The sequence below is a fragment of the Carettochelys insculpta genome, chromosome 6 (assembly GCF_033958435.1).
Source record: "Carettochelys insculpta isolate YL-2023 chromosome 6, ASM3395843v1, whole genome shotgun sequence".
In the NCBI taxonomy this organism is placed as follows: Eukaryota; Metazoa; Chordata; order Testudines; family Carettochelyidae; genus Carettochelys; species Carettochelys insculpta.
Window position 1 is genome coordinate 15,765,364 of NC_134142.1, and position 15,889 is coordinate 15,781,252.

Genomic DNA, 15,889 nt, shown 5'->3' on the forward strand with positions numbered 1-15,889 from the left:
GTATTTACTACATGGAAAATTACAATCTTTTCAGGGAACGATATTTAATTTCCAATCTCCTGAAATAGTAAAGTTTAACAAATGATTGAAAGTGGTTAATGGTGTCCAAAAGCAATTCTAGTTTCTAACATAAGCAAATCAAGCAGCACTGAAACAATCAGTGAAATCATACCCCTCTCAAAAAACATATACCCAGTCTAGGGATAGCTGCAACCTTTGTTAGTGACTATACATACATAGCAGTTGATCTGAGAGGTTTATACCATAAACATAGCAGAATGTAGTAAGAACTCTTCCATATTGCTAAGTATTTCCTGAAGACAAGAAACATTTCAGATTCAAGGTTTGCTGCTACTCTTAAGTTCAACTTGAATACAATAAACTCTTTCTTATCCGGGAGCCCTGGGACCGGGAGATTGCGGGATATTCAGATACTCTGGCTAATAGAGAAGTATACCTAGCAATGGATAACACTTAAGAAAAACAAGATTAGATATTAAGAAACAAACATGTATGCAGAGGACTTCATTTAACAACTACAATAGTACTGTACACTGTAAACTGTGTTTGCGGTATTTATTTGTATTTACTTTCAGTATACTGTACTTATGAAAAACAACTAAAATTTACTTATGGTTAAAATGCCAGTTATCTGAGAATTCTGGATGATAGAATGCTGGATATGGAAGTTTACTGTATGTGTATCTTAACATTAACAATTTGTTTTTGAAATTACCTTTTGTTGAATCATCTTCAATGGGTTGTTTGAACAAAGTGATATCTTTAAAAGTGCACAGGAATAAAACCACTTTTTCATGTTCGTTTCTTATCGGTGCGATTTGCATGTAGAACCAAACTGGGGTTCCTGGAAAAGAGAGAAAGAAACCATGGCATGTGGTACAACACTGGCTTTCCGCTGCCCCTGCATAGGGCATTTCATGCTTTAAATGCTGTATTACATACATGTATCTGAAAACTTTCTAGATGTCTGTACCATTGCCAGAGCCTTAATTTCATGTTTGTGGGGGTTAATAATATATTCACATGCACATTAAAATGAGGATATCAAATTAGCTACCACAAGTGAGCAAAGAAAGAATCCCACATAATCTCTCCTGTAAGTGTGTGTGTATGTGTGACTGTTCTCCTGTTAGCCTGGTCTCTCTAAAGCTGTATTTCTTAAACTTTTTGAGACCACAGAACACCAAACAATATGAAAATTTTCTTATCTTTAAAAAAAAAGTCTAACCAAAGAAACCAAACAGCAACATATACTGCAGAAACATAATGAAGTGATTTAATGAGGTATCATAGCAATGAAGAAGTAACAATGCATCTGCTGTAATAAGAGAAAATATAATCTTATTGTAAAACTTTGAATTATTTTTTTTGAACACTCACAGCACACCTGCAAGTTGTCCACGGAACACCAGTGTTCCAGGGAACATAGTTTAAACACTGTTCTAAAGTATTCACTACTCCATTAAAGTTAAGGTGGTTCTCATCCTGAGGCAAGGCAAGAGTTTGGTATTTTTAAAGGTAATAAACAAGGAGGGAGGAAAACTGAGAGGCCCACTTTACACATCACAGAGAACCAAAACAAAAGGGCAAATATGCCCATGTTTCTCCTCTGCTGGACATCTTAGCTCAGATGTTTGAGTATTGATCTGCTAAACCCAGGTTGTGAGTTCAGTCCTTGAATGGACCCATTTAGTGATCTGCAGCAAAGAGATTTTTTTTTTTTTTTTTTTTTTTTTTTTTTAAAAGGGAGGGGGATGGTGCTTGGTCCTGCTAAGAGGGCCATGGGCTGGACTCAATGACCTCCCAAGGTCTCTTCCAGCTCTATGAGATGTGTATCTTTACAAAACAAGCTTTAGACTTTTTTTAAAACCATTTTTTTTCATTTCTCTGTAAATTAGGAGGATACTGTCAGATCTGCCATGGCCCAAATTTGACCACATGTAAAAAAGAACATTCAAAAGGTGAACCCACCCCTCCTGGGCTAATCACTAGATAATACTCCTCTCCCTCCCTCAGCTGGATACAGAGCCCACATAGGACTCCCTGGCTGTGTCTACTCTAGCTCCCAACTGCGAAGGGAGCATGGTAAGTAAGGTGTCGGGAGATTATTAATGAAGTGCCGCGCCGCATATGCGGCACTTGATTAAGACAATTCTCCCCCGCGGCAACTCTGAAGTGTTAAACTTAGAAGTGCCGGCTCGCGTGTAGCCGCGGCTAACCCGCCGGTACTTTGAAGTGCTCGGGCAACTTCGAAGTCCTTTTACTCCTCAAAATTTGCCGCGGGGGAGAATTCCCTTAATCAAGTGCCGCATATGCAGGAGCGTAACATGCTTATTGGTACATCATGCAGGAGAATGAAATCGGCAAGTAACCCACTTTCTATAGGGTCAAATCCACCACTGTATAGCCAGCCACCACAAGGATTATGGACCCCTTCAGTCCTCTTGCTGCATGCTGGGCTGCTTATTGATTTGGGATTCTAAACAGTCTGTTTACAGACGCACTGTTCACGTGGAGGAAAGGCACGACAGTGAAACTCTACCAACACTAGAAAACATGGACCATCCTGAGAGTCATTTGCCCCCCACAGCAAGCTTATAAAACCTCACTTCCATACACAGTGGGACTTCTGGTGGCTCAGTATCAGCAGCATGGGGCATGGCCTCGTTACAGATTGCTACGTGGATTATTCTCTGGCAAGGAACTTAAGATGGTGTTATTGTATATTCGATTGATATCAATCGCTGGCAAACTTGTCACATCACTGAGGATTTTGGCAAACACAGGATTGCCACCCAAAGCGCACCATTCCTTGATGCACACGCTTTGCATGCAGTCGGTCTTTCAGTCCAATATGTCCAGACCACAAAAGTCACTGAAACTGACCCAGTGCTGATGGAAATGGTAGTTTGTTTGGCTTTGAAAAGCCTCATTTCTGATCTTGTTTTGCCACTTGATATGGAGAAGTGAACAGAGACCACAAGAATGGAAAACACCATTCCAGTAATCCTCAGCTTTCCTCTGTGCCCCCATTTCGCTCCCATTCAGAAGTGTTGTACAATTCCACAGAGCCGCAGCTTTACAACAAGCCTGATGTCTTCATATTTCTCACGGAGGCTACCGAAGGGCCAAAACCAAAGCAGCACTGGCTGCTTCACAAGCATCTATACATCTTTGGAGCATCTCCAGGCCTCGTGCCGGAGGGTGGCTTATCAACATGCCATTAGAGATGCATTCAGCCATGTTAAACACTGTTTTCAGTCTGAGCTGAAACTGTTTTAGTGGCAGTCTGGGCACACACTAATCCACCCACAACTCACCGCCCGCCTTTCAAAATCTCCCAGCATGGATTGCTTCTAGAGCTGTACCAAAAACTGCAGAACAGGTGCCCAGAGGGCAATGCTAATAAAATGGTTTAAAGCCAGACTAGTGTGGACAAGGTCAAAACTGCAATTTACCATAATTAGTGTGGCTTCATTGACCTATTTGCAGTTAAACAAGTTACATAACAACAGTAACAGTGGTTCTGTGGTTATTTCAGGGACACTGCACTGACTGCTCCATTATTTCTACTCCCAACAGCCAACTCAAGATTTACAGACCTGAATACTGATGTCTAGGGCATTTGTAATGTGCAGAGCTTTAGACAAGTAACTAATTGAAAAGCAGAAGGCACTCTAACAAACATAAGGAAATTAGGCAGGCCTCAGACCAGCAGGCTTTGAAAGCTATGTAAGCACCTGAGGATAGCAACTCTGTGGATAATGCCTGAAAGCAGCAGCCTCGAATAATACCTCACACTATGTGGGAGGCAAAAAAGAAGCCAGTCAAATCTCATTTGCTGTCAAAAGAGTCACTCAGGAGAAAAACCTGAGTAGCTCATGAGCACAAACACACAGCACAGCTAGACACAGCGGGGTCTGAAAATGAATGCTGGGTGTTCTCCCACTTAGTCTGCAAAAGTGCCATGAAATCAGGCCCAAGGGAGTAAAACACCTGGCTTCCACTAAATGGAAACTCTTCAATCTGGTTACAGTCTGTATTTTCCACAGGTATATAGGAAAAAACATACTCTACCTATTTTGTGATACAATGTTAACCGTAACATGTACTTTTGTAGTGTAGTCACTGTAAGGATGTAATTTGCCAACCTGCAGAAAACCAGGTCTAGATTACGAATGGGGGAACCAAATGCCGGACAATACATTTGCTGACATATAGGTTGGCTGTGAAAGTGCTAGTAGCAAAAAGAGTCTTATTTCTTGGCTTTTGGTGAAGAGGAAAGAAAGCAAAAGAGACTGAATTGATGGATGGGATCCCATCCAAGCCTGGAGAATGACCCTATAGACTGTACTTGGCTATTTTCCTATTACAGAGTCCTTCCAGTATCCTGCATATCTTGTAAAACTACAGAGAGAAGAGCTGGAAATCTCCTAGTCAGAGATTTATTGAGAGACTGTCTACTCCAGAAGGCAATATTCTTTTTCTAAGTGAAAGCCCTTGGCTTGCCATGGATAAGAGATCAGGAGAAAGCTTTTATCTTTTCTATTTAAAACTAAATGGGAAAGGAATTTAATGGATGAACAACAGCTGTTCACCAGGAACTGCCACTTAAGCTCATTTTTAATAAGATAACCCAAAGGCCAAGGGGAGAGCTGGATGCCAGGGATCCATTCTTTGACTAGCTGGAAACATGGCTGGCAATGCTAAAAGCCTCTTCCAAAGGAGAAATGCAGGGCAAACCCTCCTCGTGAATTTTTCCTAACATGTGGGAGCAATCAGGCAGACTACATGGACAAAAGAGCGGAGCAGCGGAAAAGTGAAGACACAGACGTGACCATAAGCCAAAGATCAGAATGGTGTGATTCACAGCACGTCTCAACACCTGAGGCATTATCTGGAAGCCAGAGCTGCAACTGGTGTTCTTTCAATGGCAAAGTTTGCTAAAATACTTTGGGATGGAAAAAATTTGGGGGAATCTTAGGATCATTTATTATTGCTTAAGTGAGTGAAAGGTAAATGATGGGGTGATTTCTCCTGAAAAGGGAAACTGGAACTAAAAGTATAAAGAACACTCATATCATTTTAAAGACCAGCACTGTCTGAATTCCTAAGTTCATAGTTCTCAGAGACAGACGTTTCTGTGCAACATATGGCACCAGCAGCTGAGGCTCTGGTACACAGACTGCTCTCTCCTAGAGGGCACTATTTATCTGCAAGTGTAGTGCACTAGGAAAAGCTATGGGCCAATGTTCCCTCTATTTTTGTTTCCTCCAGGGGAAGAATAAATTTTGTTATGTACACCAAGGCAAATGTGGATGTACACCACCAACAGAAGAAACGTATGTTGCTGGCTGTGGGCAGTTACCTGCACTGTACTAATCAGTGGGACAGCACCTGAATCTGTCCTGGTTGGATGCCCAAGCACTCGACTTACAGGGAACACTGCTCTGGACCCAGTCCTGCAAGCCACGCCATGCAGGCACAGGGGTCTGCCCATGGAAAGCAGCTTGCCAGGGTAGGACCTATATTACATTACTTGGCCTCGCACAACTGAATGTACATGCAAGTTAGACGGTCAGGCTTCCATGACCTTGTGGCAGCAGCATTTGTATAGTGATTAAGGCCAAACATTTAAAAAAAAAAAAAAACTACTAGTGACTGAACAAATTAAAAACACCACAGTACTACAATCTGTAAATTCTGCCAGTCAATCCACATCTGACAGATTTTGTCCAATATCACGTTAAAGGCTGATGACCAAGAAGAACACTGCACAGGAGCAGCATAAACACCTAAAGAGAAACGGATATTGGTGGCAACATTTCGTGGTGACCTGAGATCCCCTTCAGCTCTTAGAAACTTGCTGCAGAAGCCAGACAGCTGATGGGGAAATCTGGTCACGTTGCTGAGTTACCACACTGTCCTCTGCCTTCTAACAAACTTATACTAATTCCTGACTGGGTCTTATGTTTGGAGGTCTCATCCAAGTTCCAATCGAATGACTTTATGCATCACAGAGCCATCAAACAAACAGGTACAATTGGCAGGACCTTCTCATAAACATCTGGAACACGAGCATTCCAGGTCTCAATTTAAGGACATTCTCTGATCTGCATGGAACTCCTTGCAGCGTGCTTCTTACCCAGGTACCTCATTTGTTTGATCCCCTTCACATACCCCAAAAGTGTAAAAATTGAGTTGTGTTTCTGGGGGCCTCACCTGAGGCATGTTAAAGGGACCAAACTTCCCAAAAAAGTAGAGCACCTCTCTCTCTGCAAACCAGACCCTTTTAAGGAATTTCACATGCACATTCAAAAATTAAGTCACCCAAAATCACTCACTCTTAAAAATCTTGTCCCAAACTCCCACACAAGTGTTACAACAAAAACTGGAGCTGATCAAGTATTTATTTAAAATATGTACTGTCAATTACCAACAGTTGCATATAACGTCATACATACTGTTTTTCTTGTACAGAAGAATTTCAAAGCAGTTTGACTCATAGTTGTCAAAAGTCTGTCTGACTTTTTCAATGGTCTTCTTATCCGTCAGTTCCCCATACATAAAACTGGAAAAGAAAAATCCACTTCTGTATTTTTTCTCCCACAGACAAATAAAATAAGCTTTGGTTATGCAGTAACTGTAATTCACTGAAACTTAACTATGTTTTACACCTCATTTCAACATTTATCATGCCCCGAGATTGTCATGAAACCTACAAAGCAAACAACTGTGGCTGCTTACTTATCATAAAAAAGATTTATGTGCTGTCATTTATCATTGTATATAAGTGACTTTGTAGGTATACACTCAAGGCTAGATTGTTAAAAAACAGCTGACAATATATTAAAATGTGCTATTACTACAACTGGGCAACACATAAAAATGCTTCAGTCACAAAGTGGAGAAGAAAACTAAACAAAAGCCATGCAAATTCTCAAACCTTCTTAGATTCCCTCAGACTTCTGGGGCAGAATGGAATCTAGTACAAATAAGTCCTGATGATCCAAGCATCAGTTATGACCATGCTGAGTTACCCAAAATTTGCTTCCATGGCCCAAATCCAAAATTCGCTTCCACGGCCCAAATCCAAAATTCAGACACAGATCAAAGTTCTGTTCTCTCAAATTATCCAGATGTACCCCCACCACATTCAAATAATCGGCGTTTACTTACTTATGAAGGGCTGATTATGAATCAAGATACAAGTTCACCAGCAAGAAATAAAGGCTGCAATCCTCTTGCAAAAAAATAGTTCCCAATCCAGCACAGCTTTTAAGAGTACAAATTGTCCCAGTTACATTAAGTTTGCATTCACCCCTGGTGAGTGGGAAGGAAATCACTGGAACAACTCACATGCTTAAAGTTAGACCTGTGCCAAAGTGTTTGATCAATGACTCTGCTTCCCCATTCAAACAGGGCATCCCAATCATCAATTATATAAGTGCCAGCACCTATCGGCAGGATGAATTTTGATGGAATGGCATCCCTGGTTCAAATTCTCTGTGCTGATGTAAATGTGCAAAACTCCATTAAGCTCCTCTAAGCTGTCGTTACCTAATATTGACCTGACCTTCCTAACTTGTGGAATCAAACAGAACTGTATGCACTGCCTTTTTATTGCACAAGTTACAAAACCAAACCGCTAAACTATTATGCAACATTTTTAACAAGTATGAAAATGCATTTACTTATTTTGTGTTATGCAATTATTTTTATATCACATGTTTTATATCATATGTTTGAAAATGTACTAAAATGCACCTGTGCATCCTTCCTCCTCCCCCCTTCCACCCAGCGGATATGAACGTAAAGCGAAGGAAACTGCAGGTCCATTGTTCAATAGAGAAGATGAGCTGGTAGACAACGATAGGAAGACAGAGATGCTCCACGCTTCAGTCTTCTCTCAAAAACTAATGTGACCAGATAACTTGTGAAGTTACCATAGACCAGGGGCCAGCAACCCCCAGCACGGGTGCCAAGAGTGGTATGCGAGCTGATTTTCATCAGCATGCAAGGTGGGAGCTCAGCCCCACTTTCCTCCCGCATGCAGCCTGGACCTTGCTCAAAGCCAGGCCACCTGTGGATTAACAAAAGACCAGCTAATGCTGCCAACCACCACCTAAACAGTAAAGCTCTGCATCTTTATTTATTTATTAATGAAGCTGTTGTAAGTATGGCTATTAGTGACTTTAAAAAGTATCACCGGCACTCGGACCATATGGCCAAAAGGTCAGATTTTGGCAATCTGCCTTGGAAAGGTTGCTCATCCCTGCCCTGGGCAATGAAGGGGAAGGGATGCAGATCAGGTTAAGTAAGGCACACATCAGAGATCTTTTGACCAATCTGAATGACAGGCCTGTTGAAGTTGGGGACAACTGCACAGGGTCCCAGAGTTCCTGGCCACCACAGTAGCAGCGACGTAATCCAGGAGATCCGGGCTCCTCTGAAAAGCTGCAGGAGCGTCACTCCACATGGCTTCTGAGAGCTTCGGGAGAGGGGGAAGTAGCACCTTGCTGCGGGTGGTGCTGAGGACCGAATGCCCTTGGTCTCGTTCCTTCCACCCTTGGCCCCAGCCCCTCCTGAGAGCGTAAAGACAGGTCCTTCCATACCTTGCCCCAAGGCCCGCGGTGGCTATCGGCCCAGCTTCTGAATGAATTCAAATCAGTGGGACCAGAGGCTAGTTACACAAGGGTACTGAAAGAATTATCTGACAAGCATACTTAATTTATGGAGGAGAGGAGAAGAGAGGACCCAGAGAAATGGAGAAGTGCTAACATGTAATGCAATAGTTAAAAAAGGAGAAAGAGCGGAGCCATGGAACTAGAGATTAGTCAGCCTGACTGATATCTGGGAAGCGATCAGAGGAATGGATAAACATTCAGATTACGAATGCCTGGAAGATGAAGGGATAATCACTGACATGGATTTATCAACAGCAAATCATGCCAAACCAGTCTGACTTCCTTCTTTGGCAGAATAACTGGCTAAGAGGAATGAGATAGTCATAACGTATGTGGACTTTGGCCAGGCCTTCGACACAGTCCCACGTGACATTCTGATTAGTGACAGAGAAATGAGGGCTTAACAAAACTACCATTAAGTGGATACATAACTGGCAGAGGAGGGGTTTCCACAGGGATCTGTTCTGGGCCCAGGGTTGGTTAACATCTTTAGGAATGACCTGGATTTAAGTATAGTGACCATGTGAATCAAGTTTACAGATAACACAAAGTTAACAGGAAGGGAAGAGGGAGAGCTAATACTTTATAGGAAAGAGCTAAACTTCAGATAGATCTTGACACTGAAGAACTGAGCTATAGACAACAAAATGACATTCAGCAAAGACACATATAAGATGCTACACTTAGGGAATTAAAACCAAATGCACAAACACAGAACAGGGAGGTAACTGGCTTGGCAGCAGTACTGTTCACAAAGATCTGGGTGATCACAACTTCAGCATGAGTCACCAATGTGATGCTATTGCAATAAAAAAAGCAAATGCAATTTTAGGTTGCATTGAGAGACACACAGCATGCATGTCACGAGAGATGATAACAGCCCTCATCTCAGCACTGGTTAAGCCTCTGCTAGAGTGTTGTGTTCCATTTTGGTCATCAATGTATAGAAAGAATGCAGAGACACGAGATAAAGATGATCAAAGGGATGCAATGTAAGCCACGCAAGCAAAGGCTGGCTATGGTTAGATTAGAAGAGAGAAAATTAAGGGCGGGGAGGTGGATGAGATACTGGGTAGAGCCATCCTTACCCATACACAGAATATGCAGCTGTGTAGGACACCTGAAAATTTGGGTCACCTCTGGGTCTTAATGTCCGTGACCCAAAGCGGGTCTTTATTCACATAAGCTTACGCTCTAGAATATCTGTTAGTCTATAAGGTGCCACAGGACTTCCTGTTGTGTTTGAATTCATAGTGTTAGTTATTGGCTCTTCCTCCACCCTCCCCCTATTAGCTTTGTGTTATCTGCAAACTTGATCCACATGGTCTGTAGACTTACATCCAGGTCATTACTACAATTTAAAATTTGCTTTCAAATTTCATTAGCACGTTGCTGAAGATTATAAAATCTCACTTCTAAAGGATTGTTATCCGCCACCCCACCCATCTAGGGCACTGATATAATGTTACTGCTCAGGGCTCCATAATTACTGAGGATGCCGCTGATGGAAGGCTGCTGTAAAAAAAGACGAGAGAAATGTTGTCCTCTTGTCTCAGAGAGCTGAATGAGAGACAGTGGGTTCAAACTACTATACAGCAGATTTAGATTATATCTCAGGAAAATCTTCCTAAGTGTAAGAACTGTAGGAGAATGGAGCAGACTGCTTAAGGAAGTCCCAGAAGCTTGTTCACTAGAGTTGTTCAAAAGAAGCCTGGTATAAAAGAGCACAACTCCACTGACTTCATTTCTAAGTGTACGTCTAGGGTGGAGCTAGGCTCACCACCACCTAGGGGAAAGGAGGGAACAAGAAAATTTGATGAATGGGCTTGCAGCCTCATTCAGGTTTGGCCTCTCTGCAATGTAGGAGCCACCAGTCCAAAGTGAGTGGTGCCAGAAAACACATGGAGCAGGGATCCAGGCCCAGCACCACAGGACAGGAGCCAGCACTGTGGGGTCGAGAGGAGACTCCAAAGAAAGCATCATGCAGGGAATCAGCCCTCTACCATAGCATCATCCAGGGACTCCGTTGCATCTCTCTGTCAGTTTCATTACAGGCCCAATTGTGATCTCACTGATACTCATGTAAATCAGGAGCAATCCCAAAGGAAGAGGAGAACTTAGCCCAGAATCTCTAAAATTTTCCTTTGCAAACAAAAATACTTTTCATTCCTGCACTGCTCAGATGGCTTACACCATCAACAACTGTTTTAAGGCAGCTACAAATTCCTGAACTCACAGCCTGTTACAGGTTGAACCTCTCTAGTCTGGCATCCTCAGCACCTGACTGATGCCAAACAAGAGTCTTCCAGGACCATGGTAAGTCAATATTGTCTAACAGACACTTCTGCTTATTATTGTCTAACCAACACTTCCACTGCTTACTGGGCTCTGAGAAGACATTTAGGGTTAAATTACAGCCTATTAACAGCACAGAACACCGAGAGCCAGGACTGATGGCTGTAAACAAACTTTATGGGACCATAGAGAACTTGGCCACACCCATAGCAAATGGTTATTTGGCTTACAAAAATCGTGCCAGATTACAGATGTTGCCGGACAAGAGACTGACGGATTAGAGAGATTCAGCCTGTAGTGATTTAAAAGAAGAACTTGTTTGTTTTCAAAACGTGGTTGGCAAAATATATATTCATTAGTAAATGTTATAAACTAAAAACTAATCTACATTACCATCAGATGTATTCTTTTTTATTTAGGGCTCAATCCCATAAGATGCTGAACAGTCTGGCCCAGCTCCAGCAAAAGCACTGAAGCATGTATTTAACTTTGAGGCACTTGATTAGTTCCATTGACTTCAACAGATCTATTGACTTCAATAGAACTAGTCAAGTGCATACAGCTAATCACATTTAAGTGTTTTGCTGGTTGAGAGATCAGGTGCTCAGAACTGGGCAGGATGCAGCCTTTATCATTATAAATACTACTGACTGCACTGGTACCTTAAATACTTGATTTCATTTGTGATTTGACAAACTTTTAACATATCATTTTTACATTAAGGCTTTCAAGATCATTTAAACATTGTAAAGGAGAGTACCAATTTTCACTCAATACATACAATTAGTTTGTAAAATATACCACGTACCTGCAAGTGCTACTTTTCTGCATGACGTCAGCTCGATGATATCCAGAGAGTTTACAAAAACCGTCATTACTATAAACTACAGGCCAGTCCACAATCTGGGCATTTCCCAGTAAAAAACTTGATTCTAAAAAAGAAAAAAAAAAGAAGAAAATCTATAGTTAACCACCAAGTGAGGTAACATAATTATTGTGTTATAAATAAATTATAGTTAGTGCTTCATACTAATAGAAAACAATCAACTATGGATTTAACATTTAACTGAATTAAAGGCTCTAAACAAGGATGTGGCATTATAAAATGAATCTTTGCACTTGATTGCACAGGATTTGTATATACCATAGTTTGCACCTTTTTCACCTAAAAGTACCTACACAAGCACCTGCTCCTACCTATCATCAACATAGGATCAGGATATTGTGCCTTGATAATAACCTTGAACTTTTTAACATTACATTGTCAGCATGCCTTGCATTGATAACAGACCTTGCATAATAAGACAAATAAAATACTACGTTTTTCACAGTACCCAAAGTGTTTCAAACAACTATTAAGAGGGAGATACCACTGGGGTGGAGGATAGCAGACAACAGGCAGACAGAAATTTGCACAATTATATCAGTTATATCACACTTATACTGACAGAAAATAAGTAAGCTGAATGGAGCTCTAATACAGTGATGGGAAGCAAGAGATGTAAAAAGTTCAAGGTTGAGATTAGAAAAGAAAACAACATTTTAAATACAGGAGGGACGTGTCTATATTACAAAACATACAGAGGTGTTGTCTCTAGTTAATTCTATCAGACTGTATCATTTCCTATAAATATGCTAATAATTTTCAGTGACTGGCTTCAGGAGGCTGATCCCGTGTTTAAACATTGCTTCCATCATCTGTTCTTCTTTTAGTCTTTGCCTACAGCTGATACACATGGATTGGCTCAAACACATAAGCAGCTAGTCTTAAAATAGTCTGATACATCAGTTTGGAACGTTGTTCCTCCTAAGCTCCTTTCAGCATGGTGTTTCTGAAGCAGGAAATACCTATCTTCTTCAGCTGCATTGCCAGAATGTCACATGCTCATCATCCATAAAAATGTTCTCCCTATTGTCTAAAACTGAGGTTTCTCCAGTTGTGATCCAAAGTAATCTGTCAGCACTGTGTAAGTACGGCTATTGAACTGGTGCTTAAAAACCTAATGAAGTGCAGCCATTGGAAGTCTCTAATGTACAAAAACACAGTGACAATACAAGTATCTTCCTCCCAGCAAAGATATTATCCAAAAATAGGTAAAAGGGGAATTTTTAGCAGCTAGCTTTATGATAGCTATAGGATAACCATGTTCACTGCTTTTATTTAATACAGTAGGGACTCAATGTTTGCGAGGGTTCTGGGTTCAGAACCCTAGGGAATGTTGATTTTCACACGTGGCGGTTGACGCTTGGACCCCAGGGAGCGGTGGCTGCCAGCACTGCTGCCCAGAGCTCTGGGGAAGCCACAGCACCTGCTGGCGCTCCCTGACCCCAGAGCCCCAGGGAAGTGAGGTCACTCGTGAATAACTGAATTTGTGAATGTGGCACTCATGAATGGCGAGACTCTACTGTATATTTACTTCACTTTCATATCAAAGAACAGTGATTGGTGTTTCATAGGTTCTACACTGCACTTTTCCTTATGGTTTAGAGGCTTGAATGGAGAGTACAGTAGAAGTTCTATTTTCTTTCACCCCCTAGTTACACAGCGGTGCTGGATAATCAAATGTGCCAGATATGGTAGCGGGACCACCGGTGGCCCCACTTCACTGGCCCTGCTGCTGCCACCAGTGCCGCCTGGTCAGACAGACAGACCGCCCCATCCAGGCAGACAGTCACCCCAACCCCACAGCAACTGGTCCCAGCCAGGTGGCCACTGGCAGAGTGAATGCCAGTTAATTGAGCATGCCAGTTATCCAAATTCCAGATAACCTCGCTTGTACTGTACATAATCCAAATAGTATTCTGTTTAACACAATAATTATGTTGAAAAAAATCTGAGTTTCTCTCTCTCTCTCTCATATACTTTTAAAAGTTAAATTTAGGGAAAAAAATCTGAAGATACATACTTTTCCTTGTGAAAATCCAATAACGACAGAATGATGTGAGGATAAAGCACTTGGTTTTGTTACACCCAATCATATAATTAGTCTGAGTTCACCCAAAAATCTCTCTTCCCTCCATCTCCCCCTTCCAAAGGTGAATCAATATTTTTTAAAATGATTCTTCTACCTAATGGAAAGCAAGTGGTCCAGACCCATGACTGGAGCTTCTATGCTTAACACGATACAAATAAATACAAAGTATGGGGTGACCCTGAAAGCTTTGCCATTGACTTCAATTTAGCCAAGATTTCACCCCTGTACCAGTACTTGAGGTATTTTATCCTGTTCCCTCTATTTTCTACACAGTGGCTTCCAATTTTCAGCTCTCTGCACATCAATTTGCCTCTACTTTCTAATTTGGATTTTCTATTCTCTCTCTCTGTGTCTCGCACTGTCTAAGTAGAACACTAGTCCAGTAATGTTTGGGTGTGAGGTCATCTTTTGAGTCCAGGGTATTTAGATGGATGTAACAAGTGCATGCACACCAACTGCCAGAACCGTTAAAGGACTGCACGGTGAGGATAAAAATGAAATATCCCAGGACCCTGACAAGTGAGGGTAAAAGGTGTTCAAGGCTGGAAAAGTAGCCTGAGGTCTTTTCTGCACAACTGTTTTGTTTTTGCAGCACTATTACAGCTTTAACAGAACCTTATCCATGAGGAACGCCCTCCGACATAGCCAATTCAGAACATGACTGTTATCAGGGGACAGTTTGATTTTGTCCAATTCATCTCCATATCAGCCAAGACATCCCCCCACCACCACACACCGCCCATGAGAACTGCTGAATACTTTTCACAACATTAAGCCTAGTTAATTCCTCTTGTATGGGCTGGAAGATCAGAGCTAGTACAGAACTGAAACACTCCTTGGGGAGGAAAAGTCTACTTGGGAGAGCGTGTACAAATCTCAGAATGTACAAGGATAAAACAAGTATTCAACCAAAAACAGGACTGGTTTTGCGCACATACACAAATACACCTTTTATATATCAATCTTGCTGAAGAGCTGATTGGGCCTCATGGCCTTCCTGCTTAGGACACTTCGGTGTGGGAAAAATGAATGACAATGGACAGCGTCTCCTTGAACTGTGCACGTACCACAATCTGTGCATCACAAACACATTCTTCCAAACGAAGCCACAGCACAGAGTGTTGTGGAGACACCCACGCTCGAAGCACTGGCATCAACTAGATGTGGTCATCACTAGGCGTAATAACCTCAAAAACGTCCTTCTGACACGCAGCTATCATACTGCTGACTGTGATACAGATCACTCGCTAGTTTGCTCCAAACTCAAGCTGAGACCCAAGAAGCTGTACTGCTCTAAACCTGCTGGAAGGCCCCGCATTGACGCCAGAAAGACGGCAAACTCAGAGAAAGCTGAAAAGTTCAGAGAGACCCTCCAGGAAAATCTGCGCAGCGGCCCTGGGGGCGCCAATGTGACATCCAAATGGCAACATCTGAGGGATACAGTTTACAACATGGCCTTGTCGGTGTTTGGAAGAAGAGCTAGAAACACGAACGACTGGTTCGAAGCTAACTCCGATAAGATGATTCCAGTCATTGAAAAGAAGCGCGCTGCACTCCTGGAGTACAAACGCTCACCGAACCAGAGTACCCAGCAAGCACTTAGAGAGGCCAGAAGAACAGTACAGCAGACAGCCAGGCACTGTGCCAACAACCACTGGCTCCAGCTATGCAGCAGCATCCAGACCTGTGCCGACTTTGGTAATCTCAGAGGAATGTACGAGGGTATGAGGAAGGCACTAGGACCCACCCAGAACAAGATGGCACCTCTGAAATCCAAATCTGGTGAAGTCATTGCTGACAAAGCCAAACAGATGGAGCGCTGGGTTGAGCACTACTCCAAGCTGTACTCACGCGAGAACGTTGTGGTTGACTCAGCCCTCGATGTAACGTTGTATAAGAACAAAGGAGACA

The 15,889-nt window shown here is 42.2% G+C and overlaps 1 protein-coding gene across 1 annotated transcript in view; it reads right to left on the reverse strand.

Moving 5' to 3' along the window:
- Window positions 1-15,889, reverse strand: part of KCNH5 (potassium voltage-gated channel subfamily H member 5) — a 234,387-nt gene that overhangs the window by 202,253 nt on the left and 16,245 nt on the right. The window contains exons 2-4 of the mRNA XM_074998679.1: window positions 11,812-11,935; window positions 6,486-6,592; window positions 737-865 (exon numbers count right to left, since the gene is read on the reverse strand). Coding sequence (XP_074854780.1) covers window positions 737-865; window positions 6,486-6,592; window positions 11,812-11,935 — 360 coding nt within the window. The remainder of the gene's footprint in view (window positions 1-736; window positions 866-6,485; window positions 6,593-11,811; window positions 11,936-15,889) is intronic.